The sequence below is a fragment of the Aythya ferina genome (genome assembly GCF_964211825.1).
Source record: "Aythya ferina genome assembly, chromosome: 26".
Taxonomy (NCBI): Eukaryota; Metazoa; Chordata; class Aves; order Anseriformes; family Anatidae; genus Aythya; species Aythya ferina.
In genome coordinates, this window is record NC_140324.1 from 3,734,480 (window position 1) to 3,749,707 (window position 15,228).

General features: G+C 50.5%; 1 protein-coding gene across 7 annotated transcripts in view; it reads right to left on the minus strand.

The window, feature by feature from the left end:
• The window catches only part of PTPRS (protein tyrosine phosphatase receptor type S), a 150,996-nt gene that overhangs the window by 35,892 nt on the left and 99,876 nt on the right, over positions 1–15,228 (minus strand). For 5 of the 7 annotated variants that reach the window (XM_084498423.1, XM_084498421.1, XM_084498422.1 and 2 more), the window contains exons 7-12: positions 12,247–12,516; positions 9,529–10,110; positions 8,470–8,603; positions 8,148–8,292; positions 1,769–2,074; positions 132–325 (exon numbers count right to left, since the gene is read on the minus strand). In XM_084498423.1, the coding sequence (XP_084354549.1) occupies positions 132–325; positions 1,769–2,074; positions 8,148–8,292; positions 8,470–8,603; positions 9,529–10,110; positions 12,247–12,516 (1,631 nt within the window). The remainder of the gene's footprint in view (positions 1–131; positions 326–1,768; positions 2,075–8,147; positions 8,293–8,469; positions 8,604–9,528; positions 10,111–12,246; positions 12,517–15,228) is intronic. The other 2 variants (XM_084498424.1, XM_084498425.1) reach the window with 1 other exon arrangement.

Sequence of the window (15,228 nt, forward strand, 5' to 3'; positions counted from 1 at the left end):
TTTATCACAAAGATGCTCATCTGCTTTCTCCAGCGATACGTTATTTGGGATGAGACAAAGCAGCTGGAGCACCCACCCCCTCAAAGCTTCCGTGAGAGAGAAACAAACTGCAGCAGGACGTGAATCCTTACCTGGGCGTCAGCCAGCATGATGTCCTTGATCTGGGGGAGCCCCCTGGCCTCTCCGTTCTCCATGCGCACGTAGTGGACCTGGTAGCCGCGGATCTGGCCATGCTGGCGGTTCTGGACTGGAGAGCGCCAGAACACTTGGATTGCAGTTGAGTTCAGGACCTCCACCTCCACTTTCCGAGGTGGTGCGCTGGGCACTGCCAGGAAGGAAATAAAAGGACCAAAGTCATTTGGAGATTTCTGTCTGGAGCCTGTCGCTTCAGTTCTGGGGCATATGCACACTGAATCTACAGCTCTGAAAGGAGGGGGAGACTTAACCTGCAAACTGGACACCCCACCATCTGCCATTGGCCTTTATTCAATGAAACAGGGGAACAGTTTAGGGGAGATCTAATCTGCATGGCTCAGAGATCTGGATGCATGTGAACAGGTCCATCTCTCAGTCTAGTTATTCTCTGACAGACTCCTTTTTCTCCAGTTTACTTGGATGGAAGGACCCATATAATTCCAGATCAAATTCTGAGGGCAAAGCCTCTAACGAGTCAGAAAAACTCTGGCCATGCCTGTGGGATGTTAGGGTGGAGAGGATGGGGAAGGGGACTTGCCCTTGGAGCTCCTTGTTCTCTCAGACTGGGCAGGTTGAGGTTAGAGCAGCTGCCTAATCTCAGGACAAAAACCGAAAGGTGTTTTGGATGGAATATGGGGTGAATTTTTGGAAATGATAATAATAGGAAAGGACAGCTTCATCTGCAGGAAAAAATTAATTTCTCTGAGTAAGGTGATTATCTATTTGGATTTGGGCAGATGGTAAGGGAAACAAGACCCACACTGGGGATAAACCTGTTTGATTTATTTTTTTCATTCTTTTTTCTTTGGGATGGAAGAAGAAAGCTGGAGTTTGGATTTGACTTCTGTTATTTATTTGACATATTATTTGAGGGTCCCACGTCACCCTCACAGTATTCTGTTCTCCCTCCCTGCGTACGTTCAGTTTTCCTGGTTTTATTTTACTGTAGAAATACCAGGAAAGTTCAAGGCCCATCACCATTCATGTCTGTGCACCAAGCACAAGTCTCCAAGCTGGATCACTGAACTGGGGTGTATGCTGTCATTAAATGGTTTTTGAAATAAATGATCAGATTCTTCCTTTCTACCACTAACTGAAACTTTTAGAGGAGCGAGTAACAAGGAATGTGTAGGAAGAAGTCTTTTAATACTTTAAAATAATTTCTGGCAAGCAATCTCCTCCTCTTCTCTGATTTCAGTTCCTTGCTGCCTCAGCTGTGCCTTTGGTCAGTACGAGAATCTTTTCAGAAAAAGCGTGCAGACAGGGCTCACGGTCTTGAAATGAAATGAAATCCCCAAGAAATAAGAAAAACCATCCCTAAAGCGGGGAAGAACAACCCTACAGACCCCAATCCTCAGAGGGGCTTAGAGAGATGGCAGCAAATGGTGCTCCACATCTCAGACCCCTCCTGGTGGGGGGAGGCTGTGCTGAGGCCTCGTTCGGGACTTGCCCTCACACCCTAGATCGGCCATGAGCAGGGACTCAACGCGTCCCCCCCAGCGTGGGAGAAGCCCACCGCGGGGACACGTATTCACCACTGGCCCCAGGACAAAACCAGAAAAAGCGCAATTACCATCTTCATCCGTCCGGACGATAACCGGCGAGCTCTCCGGGCCCGGCCCCACCTCCGTATGAGCCACGACAGTGATGCGATACTCTGTCCACTTCTCCAGGGACTCCAGTAGGATCTGACTGGTGGTTGGGGGGATATCATTCACCTCCTTAAGCTCCGTGTCCTCAGAGTCCAGCGCTCGATAGTAGACGCTGTAGCCAGCCAGGACGCCATTTTGGCTTTCGGCCGGAGGCGGCCGCCAACTTACCAGAATGGCGGTGGATCTGGTGCTGACGCATTTTACGTCTTGAGGGGGGGCAGACGGTTCTACGAGGGGGGAAGATTCAAGGAGGGAAAGGGAAGAAGGTGGGGAAGGGGGGGAGGGGGGGGGGGAGAAAACAAAAGATGGGAAAGATAAAAGAAAAAACAAAAGAAAATGATAACAAAAAAATCTAAAATAAAACGTACGAAAATTTGGTTCAGGAAGATAAAATTAAAAAAGAGGAGAGCTTTTTGTTGTTGTCTTTTTTTTTTTTTTAATGAAAAGAAAAAAAAAAAGCCAACGGAAATGAAGTGGGGCATCAAAACTGAAATGTAATAAAGCAAAGGACTAAAACAGTAAGCGGGCTAGCCAAGAGGGGTCCTGCTGCTGCTAAGTGTGTGTGCCACAAAGCTTAGCCCCCGATTTCACCCTATAAAACACCCTTCCCTTCAGCTCCCTGTTTTACAGCGGCCTGGCAAATCCTGCCCTGGCTGGTAAAGCACTTGTTTCCAAAGTGCAGTCTCTGGGATCTCAAATTTCCTTGCAGGGTTCTGTGAAAAGTAAGTAAGAAAAGCAAATCTTTTGCCAGGAGGCTTAAAGTTAAGAGTCTGTATACCCAGCTGTAAGTTATTAGTTGTCCACAGACTGAAGGAGGTGAAAAAACATAGTGGTGACGTCCAGGATATCGCCAAGCAAAGAGCCCACAATGCTGGATGAGGGAAAGGATTTAGACAGGAATGGTTTTAGTAAAAAGTCTTGCAAAGGAGTGAGGCAGGAGGTTTGTCAAGGTATTTGGGTACCCCGTGGGATTTTCAGAAGTGGTAGTGTGCCTGACTCCTGTTTCACTCTGTCCAAACAACTTCAGGGTGTTTATGAAAATCCCAGGACACTTTTGGAAATCTGGCCCTACACAGCTGCGTGTTCTCAGGGTAGCAGCAAACAACTGCCTGAGGGCTGGTTTTCAGGAGATGGGGAAGGTGCAAGCCCCCACTTCTGCTCAATTCAGTGTTTACTGGGCTGCACAAGGCAATTTCAGGGAGATCAGCTCAGTAGGAAGCCGGACTGTCACACACCAGGTACTGGCACACACCATGGCTGTGCCCGCAGACACCAGAACTGCAAGGGTCAGGTCCTTGGGAAGGCTGGAGATGCCACGGGTCTGGGACCTCGGTGAAGCCTGGACAGAAAGCCTGCCACTTCTGTACCTCAGCTGTAACCTGGTCATTTTGGGAAATCTTATACCTGACTTCTCTCAAAAACTAAGTATTACCAATCAGCCCAGGTAAGCACACAGAGGGATACATTTTCAATGCAAATCTGTAACCCTAATCGCACCTAATAACAGTAAAACTGCAAAAAAGCTGCTTTTAACTCTCTGCAGATGCTGCCAGAGACTGGGGTGTCCTTATAAGCCCCCAAAGCATCATCTGAAAGAAGCAAGGGAGTAGATAAATGCTGCACCACTTCTATTTTTTTCTGGTGCTTTTTAATCAACACAAAGCTCTTTTACTGAGAAATGATTTTTTTTTTTTTTCAAATGTCCTACTCCTACCCCTGAGTCACAAACAGATGTTTAGGCCAAACTTGCCTTGAGGACTCAGCTAAATCAAGTCACACTTTTCTCAATTTGCAGTGCAGTGAAAGCTGCATGCTTCGCATATACCTCCACTAAATAGAAACAAGAGGGTTTGCAGAACGAGGAGACAGTTCCTTCCACTGCAGTGCTGAGCACTCTGTCCAGTAGGACAATTTGAGTGTTGTTCTCCTACTTTCATGCTTAATTATTATTATTGGGCTGTATTTCAATTGAGAGAACAAAACCCTTACACGTATCACTACAGAGGGTGACAATCAGCTGCTGATGGCTAGCCCCGCAAAATAATACAAAATATGTCAAACAAACCAAATCAAAAGCAACAAAACTTGAAAAGAAAACATAAATCAAACCAATAATATAAAACAACAACAACAAAATCAGAAAGGAAATCATAATAATAAAATAATACTGATATAAAAAGTGACTCCTTTCAGAACATTCCCAGTCTGTTTACCTACCTTCCACGCTTCAACTGCTAACTTATAAGACTTTCTTACGAGAGAACAAGAGAAACTGAGCTACGAGGCCAGACCAAGCTCCTGGTGGGTTTCTGCACATGGCTGGCTTTTAAGGTGCTGCCCTGCCCCGCTGCTGCCCCCCCGGCTGAGTTACTCTCCCCCTGCCAGCAGAACCCTAGGTATCACAGGAATGGTAATTCTGGTCTCTGATCCATTCTCTTTCTCTCAGCTATCTGTGCAGAGGGCAGAGAGCAGGGTGGCAGATTCCCACTGATGTTTTTTGCCTTACGCCTGCAGCTCTCTCCCTCTGCTGATTGATGCAGTACCGACATCTCCAGAATGGAGGCACACTGCTCCTTCTCACACCCCTGAAGCAACTCAAGTCTCTTTTAGGGCATGGAGGAAAAAGCCTCAACCCTCTTCCTGTGCCTGCCATGACACTCCATTATTTTTTTCGGAGTATTTTGCAATCAGGTTTGCTCCTTTTTTTTTCTCCCCCGCCAGGGGCTGCTGTATTAAAAGCTACCTTTCCTGCTTAGCAGTCCAGCCAACGCCACATGGCTGAGAAACCCACTGCAGAGAGGGTCTGACCCGACCTACCCTTTCCATCCTGAAACTCATTATGAAAGCCCCAGTAAGCAGAGCCGGAGCTCCAGCTGGCACTTGGGTTCACTGTTTGCACTGGCAGCTGCTGCGCGTGGTCACGCTCGCTTGCTCACTCACCCTCTACGCTCCAGCACAGGGACCTACAGAGAGGCCCTGGAGTGAGGCCTCCATTTGGGGTCGTTTGCACTTTCTCTGGTCAAAAAGGCAGGGTGGGTGGGTGATGGGGGAGAAGGCCCAGATCCCACCTGGGCCCCCTCCCCATCACGCTCATCGACTACAGCACCTGGATGAAAACAGCCACCAAGTGCTGGCTGGCCATACTGGAGACGCATCGGGGGAGTTCATGGCACTGTGAGGTTCCTTCACAATCCAGCCCAACCTGCGTCACCCTGGCCACGTGCGTGCGTGCGTGGGGACGGAATCGAGAAGGTGGGAGCTGAATGCAGGACGGAAAGCGCCGCAGCCCAAAGCGGAGGCTGTGAGTTCACCTCCGCACCAAACTCCCTTGCTGGAAAGGGAGCCACAGCACAGGCGGGAGCCCCCGGAGGCAGCTCGTCATCTTTGTCTGCTGGTTTCTGGTTTTATCATGCAGGCGGCTCTTTGGGAACCCTTCCCCACCCTCCCACGGGCTCCGGGATGTACACGAGTGTGTGCAGATCCACGCCCGTGTGCGTGAGCCTGCAGCGACAGGGTGGACTGTATTTGTGAATCTGCTTGAGACCAGCCAGTACTCACCTGAACTGCATCTTTTACATGCTTTAAAGTTGACTGTCCAAGCCACAAGAATGACCCTTACTGACCTTGTACAATACAATGTTTTTTAACCCTTTAGGTACCATAGACTTTGTATAAGATTTTTGTTTTTTTCACTTCATACACTGTGAGGAAGGGGGAAGGGGAGCAGAGCTAATGGGTAGGGGAAACATCCTTTCTTAGGAAGGAACAGAGGGCTAAGAAATCCTCGTGGTTCCTTTACACCTGCACATGCAGCCTCACAGCACCCACCCTGCCACCCCTGTCCCTTGAGACGTACTTTGCACTCCAAAATTTTTAGTAGGAGAGTTGCCAAGGAGCCCTGGGAAGGTCGTGGCTAGTTAGAAAGGGCAAAACATCTTCCTCCAACCATCTGTTACCTTTACAATCTACGTCTCTGGTACTTGAAGAGTTAAAACCCAGCTACTTCAAGAAGAAAAATATACTTTACCTTTAGTTTAATGGATTTTACTTTGGTTATGATGCTTGGGAGGAGCCACCCTGACAGGGAGGTGGTGGGTGTTGTGCAGAAAGGTGGGCAGTGCAGGGAGGGCTGCGGCATGCAGGCACATGCTTGCCAGCTGAGCGAGGAGGGGAAAAGCACCGAATGCACCACCAGGCTGCCGGAGGATGAGGGAGGCTTTGCTGTTGCAGAGACAAGATGCCATTGTGGTGTGAAACCGCCCAGCGAGAGACAGACAGACAGAGAGCAGGGAGCGGGTTTCATCGGGCTGTGAGGGCATGCAGGCGGGCAGGCAGACAGAAGAGAGAAGAGAAAGAAGAGCCATGGAGCGGGCCAAGGAAGAGCTGAACGGAAAAGGAGCTGCAGAGGGAAGACACAAAAGCCTGTCTTGAGCCAGAAGGTCTGTGAGCCGAAGGATGTCGCCTGGACCAGGGAGAATTGACTCGTTCCTCCAACAGCCAGCCAGGAAAAAATGTTTCACCATGTTACAGGACACTGACAGCTCCCAGCTGATGTTCTTAAGAGCATTAAATTAATGAAACTATCCCTATGAAAGCTGAGCTACAGAGAAATAAAGCAGGCCTCATTCTGGGCAGGTGCCAAGTTAGAAAAAGACCCAAAGCTTTCCCCTTTCCCGGACCCCCTTCTCTTCATCCTTGAGGGAAAAATATTCGATGTCACTAAGCCCTGCTGTCATCAGCGCCCACAGCCATCCTTCCAGCCTGTTTTTATCAAACCAGAAAGCACAAATCCGAGCCCCTCTGTTCCCCCCTTCCCCACAGATCTCAAGGAGGGAAACCCCTCGCAGAACAGAAGCAGAGTGTGGGTAAGGTTGACAATTGTTGTTCAGGTCCTTTCAGTCCATTTTCCCCCACCCCACAGTGATGGTCCGTGTGACAGCACCAGACTGGGATCAGAACCAGTGGATTCGCAGCAAAGTCAGGAAAGGATTTTCTTTCGATACATATAGAGAGCATGAGAAAAAGGAAAAAAAAAAAAAAAAAAAGGAAAAAAAGGGGAAAAACATTTGAAAGAAAGAAGAAAACAAAATATCTTTGAATGGACTGGAGGCCCGAGAAAGCCCCTGTAAGGAATTCTGCCTATGCAGGAGGAGATTCCCCTTTCCTCCCACTCCCAGGGGGGAGGGAGAAAGAGAAGGAGAGAGATGGGGAAAAGAAGAGAGAGAGAGAGAGGGAGAGAGAGAGACAGCAGAAGTGAGAACTGAACGGCAAGATGGGGCAGGTGCCCAGCTGGGAGCCCGCTGCTCCCCCTTGGTAAGGGCTCTGAGAGCTGGGAGCAGGCACTCTCTCTCCTCACACTGGTGACCAGAGCCATTTCTGAGTTAGTTCTGCTCCCGGCTACTCCAAACTGCAGCAGAGTGATTTAGTAGAGATGAGAGGAGACAGAAAACACAAAGAACAGCTGCCACAGCCACTCATGCAGTGAAAAAACACCTCATTTAAAAGCAAAGATCTGTGAAAAGCCCAGGTTGAAATATTGCCATCCAGGGTTATTGTCCCCAGGGCAACAGCGAAGGGAGACAATCCATTAAACTAAAACCAGCACATTTTGGTTGCATACGCTCCATCCTGGTGTCATTAATATCCCCCCACAGCCTCCGCATGACTCCTCTCTCCCACTCTGCTGCAGCCCAAGCGGGCCCGTTCCCAGCACTTGCTGGGACAGCAGGCCCTCTTCCCAGTGGCTACCAAGTCACTCATGGAAAACCAGCACGAGGACTGCTTTCCCCAAGGCTGGCGAAAGAACTGAACGTTCGATTCATCCCCTCCCCTTCTCCTCTTCCTCCCAAGTCCCCCACCGTCTCCCTGCTCCATTGCTTGTGCCCCCCTTCCAGGCAGCTGCTGCTCAGGGTCTGCTGGTGGACGGCCACGCTGCCGCACGCCGCTGGGCTGCTGTCCTCCCTGAGCATGCTCAGCACCAAGGGCCAGCTCAGCCCACCCGTAACACCTTTGTTGCCCGCCACCCCACACCAAGTGGTCACTGCTAACCTACGTAACCCCACAAAGCATGCAGCGGCCCCACTCTTCCACCACATCTCAACTATCTGGGTGTAAAGGGGGAAGGCGCCAGGTCCCAGAGACGCCCCGCACTGCCCACCTCCCCGCAGAGCAACCCCAGATGTGTGAACCCCCGCGGCACCGCGACCATCTGCCCCACAGCTCCGTACCCCTGTGCCCACCATCTCTGGCTCCCTGACTGTCTTCCCCTCAGAGAAGGGTGCGAAAAGGAGAGACACCTACTAGACTGCAAGGTGCGCTCTCTGACCTCCGGGGTGAAGGCCCCCAGGCCCAGAGCCGAGCGGGCGGCCAGGCGGAAGACATACTCAGTGTTGGGCTTCAGGCCTTCCACAGTGAAGGAGGTCGTTGGCTCGAAGTTCCTCAGCACCTGAGATGGGCGAGGGGGAAGAAAAAAAATAAAAACAAACAAAAAGGAGCAGAGGCGAGCCCTGCCCTGAGACACCTGCCCTACACTCCCCTCTCTCAGCCAGCTCAAGAAACAGAGGGCCGGGATGGGATGGTCCTCAGGGCCCCAACCCTTTGCGCTGCTCCTCTCCAGACTCACCTCCCTGCTGTGGTCTCCTTCCTTATAGAGGAGCTCATACTTCACTATGATCTCCTGGCGGGGAGGGCTCCACGACAACACGATGCTCGTCTCCGTCTTGGCTTCAGCTCGGAAGTTCATCGGCTGCCCAGGAACTGATGCAGAGAAGGAGCCCACAGGGCAGGACAGGGCAGAGGAGGTGAGATGAGAGACAGGAGGAACCACGTTAACTTGGCTTATTAGAAGAACCCTACCCAGTTTTCCTCAAAGCCTGTGTGTGAAGAGCATGTCATCAGCAAAATGCCACACTGCAGAGTGGGGAAGCCCTTCCTTTAAGGCAGTGCTGGGTTAGATACCACTGCAGGGCTAGGGAAGGTCCAGTGCTGCTGAAGGGGGAAGAATCCTACTGGACCATTTGCCTCTTTCTTGGCAGTGTAGGACATGTCCCTTCCCCAGCGTTAGGGAGATTCAGGAAGCAAAAGGCTCCTGAGGAAGGCAGGGCTTCCTCACCAGCACCCCGCTCCTGTGAGCAGAGCACCCAAAAGCAATGCTGGGAAACAACATGATATAACACCTTTTGTTCTCAGCTAGACATATCAGCTGTGACAACAGTAACTTTGTTTTATTTTGCTTTTTGAAAAAGACAAAATTAAGCCCATTGCCACTCAGCTCTGAGAAAGCAGTTTCTGGGTGTTTTAAAAGAGTTCGGCTTCGCCATTCCCTGGGCAGTGAGCGTTTTCAGGTCTATTTCAAAGACATTTAGAAACTGGAAACATGAAGATAGCTTGCTCTGAAGCATGGAACAGCAAAAAAGGGTTCTCCTTGCACAATTTCTTGCCCTACCCATTTAAGCAACAACCTTTGTGAGCAAAGACAGAATGAAAATCATGTGCCAAGCCTTTGGGCTCCAGCTGCTGGACCAAACTTCCTCCTAGAAAGTTACTTCTATTTTAACCGAATTGAACCAATAAAGAAAAAAATGTTCTGGTGACACAGAGGCCCCAGCTGGATAACGGACTAAGCCACCACCTCTCCCTCGTGCAGCCCAGTGCCTCCAAGGTTAGCGACACAGCTGCTCACCTCCTTGTTGCGTCTTAACCTGGATGGGGTCCGAAAGAGGCCCATCTCCCACCGAGGTGAAGGCCAGGACCCGAACCGTGTAGGTTTCGTCCTCCAGGAGGCTGCCCACCGTGGTCAGGAGGCTGTCATCCACGTTGTGCTTCTGCCAGTTGCTGACAGGCTGATCAGGCTCCATGGTGTAATACACACGATAGCCACGGATCTGCCCGTTGGGCTCCACTGGTTCCTCCCACTGGATGATCATGGTGGTGCTGCTCAGCATTCGTCCCTGCACGTTACGGGGGGCACTGGCAGGAGCTTGTTCCCCTGTGCGAGTGACCACGGACTCGCTGGGAGGCCCCTGCCCAATGCTGTTGACTGCAGAGACCCAGATCTCGTACTCAGAGTTGGGGCTGAGCCCCCCAATGCTGTAGCGCGTGGTGGTGATGTCCTCTTTGATCTGATAGGGTCCATCCTGGCTTTTAGACTTGTATTCAATGACATAGTAGGACACGGGGTCTGGATTTCCAGAGTCCCAGGTGATGGTGATACTTGTTGCCGTCGTCTCTGTCACCACTGGTGTCCCAGGAGCCTTGGGGAGTGCTGAGAATTAGGAAGAACAGACGTTAAAAAAGAAAAAAAAAGGAAAAAAGAAAAAAAAAGGTATGTTGAAGTGGTGCCTAATTGAGCTAGTTAGGGCTGCAGGAGCCAGAGGCACAGTACCAATCACAGAGCGGCAGTTCAGTAAAGTGCCGCTGAAATATTATGAACCTAGTTATACACTCTATTATCCTCCTTAAACTGCTCCATCAAAAGGGAAGTGCTCAGCTAAACATCTGGAATCATTAGCACAGACTTCAGCTGAACATCCGCTGGCTCACAGGGCAGCAAGGAAAGGCGGTTTTGCAAGAGCTCTTTCAGAGCACATCATCAGATCTTCTGAAGCAGCGGCTGCCCGGCTCTGGCACTGCTGAATTTCTCCACGTCTAGAGTGCAGGTAGCAGTACAGCATGGACTGTACTCTCCAGAACTAGAAAGCCATAAATACATGCAGTACTTCACCTCAATCCACAAACGTGTTAACGTCCATCTCCTGTCACTCATCCAAAAGACAAACTTGCTGGAGACTGCATGCTGAATGCTGGAAACCTTTAACCTTTTCCTCACTACGTGTTTTAGACCCTTTCCAATCTCATCTTCTCCAGGCTTGAGCAGCCTTAGAGCTCTAACTTCTCATTTCATCTTCTGACTGGGGAATATTGCAGATGCTTACAGACAGGAACAAAAGGGGAAATAGCAGTGAAATAAAATGACAAAAGGCAGAAGGTACCGGCAGGGCAAGGTTCCACACCTGAGGACAATTGGAAGCAGAAGCAATGTATCTATCAGCCTTTTAAATCAATAGTGTAAGATGGAAAAAAGGGAAGGAAGAAAACAGGAGAATAAACAGCACTTCAGCCCAGCCGTGGGCATCCTTTCACTAGCATGTAAGCCCAATTCCTGTGAAAAGCTCAGGCTCGGTGTCACGTCAAAATCCACCAGTGCCTACCTACTCACTTCTACGGTGAAATCTCCCTTAGTCAGATGCACTGACACAGATCGGATGGTTTCTCTTCATCACTCCCCTTCTCCAAGGTGTTTCTCCTCCTCTCCCCCTCCCCTCCGAGTCCTCTCCCACCCCATCTCCCCCAGATCCCTCGTGGGCAATGCCATCACTCAGAGCAGACACCAGCTCATACACCGAGCTCTACACTCACCCAACCACAGGGGCATCCCGCTTGGGTTTTAATACTCCCCTGCTGAGGACAGAATAGATTGAAGATTGCACCCGTGCTCCTCCTGGAAATTGCTAGCTGGAAGCTGGGGATATTCCCCCTCTTGCTGAGGCAACAACGGCCACTAAGATGCTGGATCTAGGTTCTACTGTAAGGGCACACATGTCAGAGATCCTCAGGGCCTTGGCTGAATCTCTAACCTCGGAACAGGATGGCATGCAGGCTTCAAGCCATCCAAGGCTCCTTGCAAACTGCCCAGCCAGCCCCATGTCCCAGGACAGAAACAAGCATGCAGGGCTTTAAACCAGTTTTCTTCATGACAGCCAGCCCAGTTGTCCTGAAGCAAAGGAAAGACCTCAAGCCACCAGCATCCAATTCTCTGGGGATTCCTTTGGGCACGGGATCCCCACAGACGCATGCACAGATCCCAGCACGTGGCACGCACGGTGCACAGAGTTGTCTTCCTGCTCATGCTCACATACGCATATACATACAGGCTTGTACCACCACGGACGTACGTACATGCAGTCAGGCACCCTCATGCCCATACAGCCACGTTGCCGACTCACGTGCACACACACCCATGCACGACAAGCGTGCTTCATGCCTAACCACGTCCCCACATTCACCACATGCAGCTCAGTCACGGGCTCGCCCCATGCAGGCACACAAAGCCACGGGCAGGACACAACTCACACACGCGCAGCCACGCACTCATGCACTGGCGAAGGCTTACAGTCACCACCACGGATCCACAAATGCTCACATGCACGAACACGACACGTGCCCACAGCTCTTTGCACACGTGCTCAGACGCTCCGTGAAGACCATGCGCCCAACACGTGCCTTGCACGTCTGTGCACCCGTGCAGCAGCTCACGCACTTGTGCATGCACGCTCCTACAAGCATGCATCGTCGGGGAACCCACGCACTCGCTCACGCAGCTGTGCTCACACTCCCTTACATTTCACCGTGATCTGAGCAACGGCTTCTATGACTCCCAGACTGGACATGGCCACACACGTGTAGTTGGCTGAGTCCTTGACATCCGTGAGCTCCAAGACATTACGGCCCACGGGCATGTCATCTTCGGGCGTCAGGTCCTCCGCTCCCTGCATCCACTTGACGTATGGCATGGGCGAACCCACGGCCACGCAGGTGATGTTGACGTTGCCGCCGGGCATGATTTCGTGGCTGACGGGCAAGATGGAGAAGCGAGGGGCCACGCGGCGAACTGTGGACGAGACGCACAGAGGTAACAAAAAAACAAAACAGAACAAAAAACGAAACAAAGAAATAAAACAAAACAAAACAAAAAAAAGAAAGAAAGAAAAGAAAAGAAAAAGAAGAAAAGGGAGAAAAAGAAAAAAGAGTAAAAGATAATTTAAATACAGATGGGGTTTGTCATCATTTATTTTCTTCCTTCATTAAAAACAAAACAAAAAATCAAAGAAACTAAAAAATCAAAAACCAAAAACCAAAAAAATTAAACTTCAAATAAATTTGTACTTCACAAACAATATATAGAATATAGACATAAAAGCGATATTTCATAGCAACAGGGTTCCATTGATCAAGATTAGACCCATCACAGCACAGATAAAGACACAAAAATTTATTAGCAATTTCTCATCTTTACTGGCAAGAGCTGGCCTGGCGAGCGTCGAAAATCTCCTCCACAGCCGCTGGGGCCCCCAGCTCCCCGCTCCGCGCCCCGGGAAGCCCGCTCCTCCCCTTTTCCAGTGGGGTCCAGCTCATCCTCCCCTGTCACCTTCTCCTGCAGCCGAATAAATCGGCTCCTCCACCACCACGGCTCGGAGACACCCCAGGGGCTGCCCCTGTCCCCAGAGAGGGGCCGGCTCCGTGCCCGACGGGGGGCGAGGGATGCCACAGCCGCGGGGTGGTGGCGAGGAGAAGGCGGGCACGGAGGTGGAAACTTCTCAAGATTTTGCCTTGTTAGGAAGGCCCAAATCTTGTTGCGACCCAGAGAATCCAACCAAGAGAGAAGTATCACATCCCCAGATGCCGGAGAGACACCACTTGAAAAGCAGCGAGGCAAAAAATAAAAAAAAAAGGGGGGAGAGGGAGTCCCCGGAGCGGGACAGAATTTAGTTGGTGTCTGCGTGTGAGAACCGTCCAGGGGGATGCAGTCCCCCTGGAGCGAGACAGAGTGTGGAAAAGATGAGAAACTCTAATGAAATTTTTGTGGTTTTCGGGTATAGAAACCCTAACGAAGCCTCTTTAAGATCTGACACGGTTCCATTGATAGATGCAGCTCTCAGAGTCACAAACATCATGCAAAATAGGTAAAAAAGAGACAGAGAAAAAGATAGAAAGAGAAAGAGAGAGAGAGGAGAATGCAGAGAAATATAATTTATGGGCGGCTAGCAAATGCCCACATGGAAACTGAATAGAGAGAGAGCAACAGAGAAAGAAAGGAAGACGAGGAGAAGGAGAACAAGGAGGGGAAGGGAGAAAGAAGAGAGAGAAAGAGAGGGAGGGGAGGGGGAAACCCACTTTAATGCTGCATACTTTTTCTAGCTGATGTGACCCAATGTGGTGGCTCACATTGTCACATCTCAGCCCTGGCGGAATAATAAATAGAATAGAATTAATAAGAAAAACAAGGTAATGAAACTTTAACGTTGAGAAAACAGTGACATGTTCTGTGCATCTCCTTAGCAGAGAGGTGGATGCAGCTTCCAGACCTTACACGATAAGAACATGGACGCAAAGGGAAGGGGGTGGTTTCCTTGGCTCCATTTTCTGAACTAACTGGGCTGCTTGGACAGTTGAGGTGGGTGCCCTTCCTCAGGGGTGAAAGCAGGACACTGGGCAAAGAAGAAAAGAAAGTGCCTGGGAGAGGCCCTAGGGAGGGAGCTGAAGGCAAGGTCCCATCCTGTAAGCAGGGACAAAAGGATTCAGACCCCAGTAAGCTGCAGGCACAGCAGCAGCCCCAGGAAAAAGGAGGGTGGGAAGCCCCCCAGCTTCTGAGGGCTGTGCAACAAACACCCCTCGGGAAGGGTGAACAAGGGGACGGGAGAGTTTGGGGTGATGGGGGCCTGAGAAATATCCTTCCCTGATGTCCTCTTCCAGGTAACCCTCTGAATGACCTCTCTAAACCAGCAGTGGTCACATCCATGCAATAGCAAAGCAAAGGACACCAGAGCTAAGCCTGCAATCTCTTTTCCCAAGTTCTCGTGCCTTCAGATGTCCCTTGGAATTGATGTCCTCGTTTTTTTTTTTTTCTTTTTCTTTTTTTTTTTTTCTTTCTGGTATTTATCTTCCAGCCCATTCCCCTGGCTGCCGCTCAACATTATGGATCTTTTCAGATGGGAAGGCCGCTGCCAGGAGAGATAGTGGCTGTTTTCCATTTAGTGGCGTTTTGTTAAACAAAGAGCCAAATATGGCCTCTGCTTCCTCCCACACACTGACAGGGAGATATCTTCACGGAAAGGTGTCCTATTACCAGCATGCTGCAGGATCCTTCTACGCACTGTTACAGGGAAGGAGGAGAGGATTTGGGGCCGTAGGAGCTCAGAGGGGTCAGAGGAGACATCCCACAGGCATAGCTTTGTGAGGAGAACGGACAGCACGTCCTCACCTGTGGTGTACAGAGGAAAGGTCTTGGGGTGTGGAGGGCCTGCATACAAACTCACCTGCACCAATCACTAAAAAATGACTTTCTGCTTAAAGAAAGGTGTGAGGGGAGCACCGTGGTGTCTGCACAACCTCTGGCACCAGCACTGGCTCACGAGGGCAGGCAACGTGCTCCTTGCTCCCTGCTGTCATCCCCCGATGGAGATCGGTAGCCCTGGGCCCGAGGGCACGGCCCTGTGGCCTGCCCCATTCCTTCCCCTGTCTGCTACGGGAGGTTTCAGAAAATGGAGCCAGGCGAAGACCACCCCGGTCACAGTCTGAGACAAGATGGAGAGAACTCGAAAAG